The 6,358-nt window shown below is 41.0% G+C and overlaps 1 protein-coding gene across 1 annotated transcript; it reads right to left on the reverse strand.

Annotated features, from left to right (window-relative positions):
- Positions 1-2,576: 2,576 nt before the first annotated feature.
- Positions 2,577-5,898, reverse strand: phox2b (paired like homeobox 2B). Its single transcript, XM_033027819.1, has 3 exons — positions 5,415-5,898; positions 4,354-4,541; positions 2,577-3,570 (listed from the first exon to the last, which is right to left on the reverse strand). The coding sequence occupies exons 1-3, from the start codon at positions 5,653-5,655 to the stop codon at positions 3,103-3,105; spliced, it is 897 nt and encodes a 298-aa protein (XP_032883710.1). The 5' UTR covers positions 5,656-5,898; the 3' UTR covers positions 2,577-3,102.
- Between the last annotated feature and the right edge of the window lie 460 nt (positions 5,899-6,358).

The following is a 6,358-nucleotide window of genomic DNA, read 5'->3' on the forward strand; positions in this document are numbered from 1 at the left end:
TAATATAGGTAATTAAAATTGTGTTGGGCCATCAGGAATTGGCACTCAGTCGGTTTGTTGGCAATCATTATTAACGATCAGCCATCTGGCACACCTTCATTTGATATGTTTAAGAAAGAACTGCAGATGTTGGAAAAATCGAAGGTAGACAAAAATGCTGGAGAAACTCAGCGGGTGAGGCAGCATCTATGGAGGGAAGAAATGGGTGACGTTTCGGGTCGAGACCCTTCTTCAGTCAGAAGGGTCTCGACCCGAAACGTTACCTATTCCTTCGCTCCATAGATGCTGCCTGACCCGCTGAGTTTCTCCAGCATTTTTGTCTACCTTTCATTTGATATGCACCCTCTCCTCACCATATCTGTGATGGGAGTAAATCTGAGACTAACTTTCAATCTATTTAACCATAGCATCTTGCTGGGATATCCGAGACTGTGATCTGTGGGTTACACGTTTTTGAAATGCGGAACATGCTTACTTCGGAAAATTCAGCAAAAATCTTAGACATCAACAGGATCTTCTCTGGTTCCAATCATTTGCGAGGCAGGAGAAATTGGTGCAGCCTTCCTTGACCCGTTTATCGCAATAGCAACCACACGCTTTTATGACAGGGATTTCGAAAGACAGCACCATAAAACGAGGCCTGAATTTACCTGCTTTAAAATTAATATGATCTTCGATTAAACAGAAGGAAGTAAAGCATTTAAGGCATTTGTTATTTGAACAACGGCACCGCATTGCCAGTGTTCATTTCTGCGCAGTGCTCAGTCTGGGAAAAGCACTTCGTATATAAAAACATTATGATCTGGTTCATTTCTGCAATTAAGTACAGTTCAGCAAACATTCTTACGATAAGAAGGGATAAATTGTGTAGACTTTTATCTTTATACGTTTAATGTCTGCTGGTGATTTATAGGCAGCATGTTTTAAAGATTCAGACAGGAGGAAGGGCCACGAATTCCTTCGCCGGTACCAGCTCTATGCCACCGAACCTGTTTGACGCCACTCTTCTGGGTGAGGAACCTGTCTCTCCTCTTCCCGTCTTGTCGTTCGTTGTGAGATTGAATCTATAAACAGTCGAGCTACAATTAATATAAATTAATTGTGATTAGCAGCAAACTGTGCCGGCTTCTGTCTCCCAACCTCTTTTTGTTTCCAACAGCAACGAATCGCTTGTGCAAAACCACCTGTTCAATTCAATGTCTCGCAGAACTAACCAAATTGTATCCATTTCACATGTTGCAAGCGATATCCACAAAACTGATGGAAACGCGTTCCTTTTCAAGTCTATCTTTTGGAGACTGTGACCGGTATTGGCGGGGTTTATACCTGCATGAGTTCTTCTCATCAGATTTGAAGATACTGTACAATTTGTTTTCCAGGCAACGCCAATATAATTTGATTATTCAATACCAATCGATATACATTATACACCAATAGTCAGCGAATAAATGAAAAATAGATACTTTACATTTAATATAATTCGCCCTCACTTACTTTACATTGAAGCTAATTCACACTCGCAAGAGGTTTCATGTTTTAGTGATAAAATAACCAAAATACTACGCGTCAGACACTGAGAACGTTTTAATAAATATATTAGTTATGTTAGAATAATCAACAGAATACACGATTGTTTGTTTCTTATATGGTTTTATTATTAAACGTAAACTAGGTTCGACCTCGTCTACGTATACCCCAGACGCCAAGCGGAATACAAACAGATCATCTGATGAGAAATCTCGGTGCATGACGAAGAGAAATATGGTTTCCGGGATTTTCTGAATTACATTATTCGGAACTCAAACTATTTTATTGGCGAGAAAAGATTTCAAATATTCCATGCTTAACTAAGTATTTGTACACTACAATTTCCTTCCTTTCTTTCCTCCGCCTCCATGTTATTCATTTACAAATGGTTTTCGATTAGCTGCATTCGCGTTATGTAATCAAAGCAGAAATGATCACGTTTTTTTCTTTGTTTTTCATTTTAAAGGAGTTGATTTCCATAATCATATGTTTATTTGTTTTGAAAAAACTCTTAATCTTTTTCTTGAAATTTAAAAATAAAAAGGAAGGAGCGAAAATTGGTCAAGGTCTTGTTGGTATTACATCAAGATATTCGTCTTCAAGAAAGGTTTCTTCAGAAGGGTTGATAGTTGGAGCTTAGAATGTGTAGGCAACACAAAGTGTAGTGTTAATCAGCAGGCCTATTTGACGTTTTTTTATTATCATTTCACAGCTTTGCTTTTGTAGTTTCCGTTTTGTTCCAAACGAACATGACATTTAAAAAATGGAAACTAATACAATTACAACTAGTATATAAATATTGCATTTCCATCTCCATTCGAAAATGTGCCTGAGTGTCTCCGCACAAGACGAAACAACTGCTAATATATATATATTAGAATGATGTTTACTCAAACTAGGCAAATGATATTCAAAGAATCACACTGACATTGTCCTATCGTCTGATATTGAAAACACACAGTCATTTTGTTTTTAAGGTTAATTTTATCTCTCAACTCGGCACATATTATCCTCACAAGTTTACTCTGGTAACAAAAAACAGAAACATATTCCAACCTTTGCTTTGCATTTTATTATCAACAATCAAGTTAATGGGACACTTTTGGAAAACTATATGCACACGTAGAAATATTTCCCTTATTTAAATATAAGCATCCATTATACCACGTATAAATAATTTTGAACTCCTAGACATAATTTATGAGGATTATGTTCACAATAATTTCTGATGGGACGGAGAGAGAAATAAAAAATAAACGACAACATGCATTTAACAAAAATATATGCCGTTATTGTTGTTATTAATATATGAACCTGCTTTTACCTAAACAAAATAACTCAACCCAGGATGGTCTCCTTTAATTTGTATTCTCCATAAACACACTTCATGTGGACTACGGGGGAGAAAAGTATTTTTAAGATCAACTAGTGAAGACAATACTGAGAATAACACTTTTACGGTTTACTCACAGAACACGGCTGTAGAAAGACACACAAAAAGATTTTTTCTCGTTTTGTACTTTTTTTTACATATTTTTAATCCCAGTGATGCGGTGGGGTGGGGGGAGGTCAAGTTCAGAACATGCTGCTCTTTACTAAAGTGGCTTTGGTTCCGTTGGGTCTCTGCAGCGAGGAGAGCACGCTGGCGAAAGGACCTCCTATTGAGTCGGGCACTGCGCTCACCCCACCCGGGCCCGTTGCCCAGCCGGTGCCCGCTACTCCTGCAGCTGCCGCAGCCGCCGCTGCCGCCGCCGCTGCCGCCGTCTTGGCGGAGTCCCCAACCCCTCCTCCACCTAAACCACCCCCTCCTCCAAGGCCACCGCCTCCCCCGTTGCCGAGCACACCGCCGCCGTTGCCTGAAGTGGCAACGCAGCTGCCTGGACCCGTGCTGTCAGGATCGGCCGGCTTGGAGTCCTTGTTGTCATCCTCCGCTCGCAGGTCGGATTTCTTGGACAAACCGTTGTTGTTTTTGGCCGCGGCCGCCGCTGCCGCCGCCGCCCGCTCCTGTTTGCGGAACTTGGCCCGTCGGTTCTGAAACCAAACCTGGCGAAGGGGAGAAAGGAGGAGAAGGGTTAACAGTGAGTCTGGGAATGACAGGTGCGTGGTTAACCAGGCGCGTCCGGGAAAGATCCGCTCAACCAGGCGCGTCTGCTCAAACACCACACCAGTAACCTTTGAACATTTAAGCGCTAAACGACTGAGAAAAGCTCGGCGAAAGAATAACGACGAGCGAGGCGAATGGAGAGTACAAATATTCCTGAATATAACTGCATTGAATAGGCGACGAATTTGGATTGATTGGTCGATGGATTGATTGATTTCCGATCGAGATTGAGGTTTTATTAATATCTCCTTTTGCAGCTCAAACTTGACCATAACAGCTCTTTTCTTCTTCATTTGTTTTGTATGTAATAAACTTCTGGTGGTGTGCATTGATTTAAGATATATAGAACTGCAGAAATAAAGTGTTTCTATATTACCCAATTTAATTGTTTGTATTGCGCTGTTTTGACTTTTATTTATTCCTACGCCGTTAAAGTTTATCTCAATTGTCATTTCCATTCTATGCCTTCGAAACTGGCACACCAAGATTCCAAATAGTACCTGGCAGTGTAGTCATCTAATTCCACTCTTGTGCTAACAAACCTCGTCTTTACTGTTCGATAATGCCACGAAGGATGAGGGCGTTATCCAAATGTGTAATAGGGGGGGCAATGAGATATATCCTCGGATTTGCCGATATAATGACCATCTAATTGCAGAAGTGAGCACATCACCACTGTTCAGTGTGAACAGCGCTGAGCTAAATCCCTGTTTGAGTAATACCTGCACTCTGGCCTCGGTGAGATCTATCTTCAACGCCAGCTCTTCCCGCGTGTAGATGTCCGGGTAGTGAGTCTCTGCAAACACTCGCTCTAGTTCTTTGAGCTGGGCGCTGGTGAAAGTGGTCCGTATCCGCCTCTGCTTCCTCTTCTCGTTTAAGCCGCCGTGATCCGTAAACAATTTGTACGGTACTGTGGAGGGAAGGGAGGGCGTGGGGGTAGGGAAAGCCAAGAGAAAAGTCGAGAACTCAGATCATGGGTCAAACTCTCGAACTATCCTTTTGTTTTTAAAATACGGGAAGGTATAACGAAGGCAGTCCTGGAAAATCCACATTATAATGTGCTTCATTGCAAAGCAGGTGCACAAAGAGGCAATTCTCAGTTCCGTACTAGAAGTCATTGAATTAAAATTAGGTGATAAAATGTATACATAATAACATAGCGCGAACTTAATTCAAGGTATAATTAGTGGAACGAAAGTAATATAAAAATATAGTATCAATAAATTATTTCGAATAGCTTCCTCAGAACCCAGGAAAATGTCTATTTCGAAATAAAATCAGATAATGGCATCAATTGATTATTTAGTTTTAATCTGATTTACAACCAGTTTTGTATAAAATTGTTTCCAAATTGTCATTTTTAAGTATTGGTCAGTTAAAGTTTATCTAATGGTTTAAAACGATCGTAGTATTAAGTCCAAGCCACTCTGCTTTAAAGACATTCTGGTAATGAGCTTTAGTCTTTGGTTATTTAATTACACCAGGACAGATTTTCTAAGCTTTACGTATCATCGCAAAGTAAATAAATTATGCCTATCATTTTGGCAGCTTAAGATAATTTTGTTGGCGGTTCGGGTGTGACTAGTATAGTGTAACCCTGTAACTGAATTACCCATTGCCTGCAATCGCTTCTAACGTGATAAATTCTTTCATTTGTGTAAGCAAATTTCGTTTGGTAAATACTAAACACATTTCAATTTTCAAATGCAATCAACCTTCCTATATACATGTTTGTTGCGGGGAGAAGGGGTACTCTTTGGAAAGGATTGCGAGAGATCCTTACCTGCTGCGTATGGGCTGCTCTGATGGTCCCTAAGAGTTCCAAGGCTGCAGGATCCTGGAGTTAGAGATGGACATCCCGAGGTGGCCCCGAATGTGGTCCTTATAGGATTATATTGGAATCCACTCGCCTGGCTGCAAGAACTGAAGTCAGCATAGGCTGAAGCAAGGCTTGAAGTGTCCATGCCCGCCATACACGACTCGTAGGCAGACGAATTGAGGTAAGAATATTCCATTTTATACATTGAAAATGCTCTGGCTAGCTGTCCAAAAATAGAAAGAAAAAAGAGAAAGAGAAGGTGCCTTTGGTAGGTAGATGTGCACAGCGCAGAGCCTGCTTTACAACTGGGCTTCTTTCTAACAGGAGAGCTTAGTTTTATCAAAATGCCTCCTATGAGCTGCCTTGCCTCAGGTCTCTAGAGCATATAGTCCTCATAATAAACTTGGCTGTTTCCACTTGGACAATAGCAAAGCGGTGGTCTTATTGCCTTCGCTTTTACATGACAATAACTCATCAGTCTATTGGGCTGGCACAGGGGGACTGGGCTGCCCAGCCTCCCTATCATTGATTCCTGCATCTCTAATTAGAATTTAATACCACACCATTACGCACAAAGTCCCCTCCATCATCCCTCTAACCATATCCCTGCCCTTAATTCAATCAGACTACTTTTAAATAATGAAAGTTGGGTGACGATTCTCCCTGATCCAATTTCCTTGCGCTTTTAAGCTTTTGAAGCGATCATAGCTCGGGCACAAATTGAGATATTTTCTGTTTTCTGGAGGAAGCTGGGTGTCATGGTCCGCCTTTTTGTAATAATGTTACACGCTCAATTTAACAACAAGACTCCCCCCTGTTGTGCGTGAAATGTTATCACGGGTGGACATTCGCTGGACGCTGGCACCGTGCAAAAACTCAGCTAGCGTAGAAAGAGAAAGGAAAAAAAA

The sequence above is a fragment of the Amblyraja radiata genome, chromosome 1 (genome assembly GCF_010909765.2).
Source record: "Amblyraja radiata isolate CabotCenter1 chromosome 1, sAmbRad1.1.pri, whole genome shotgun sequence".
Taxonomy (NCBI): Eukaryota; Metazoa; Chordata; class Chondrichthyes; order Rajiformes; family Rajidae; genus Amblyraja; species Amblyraja radiata.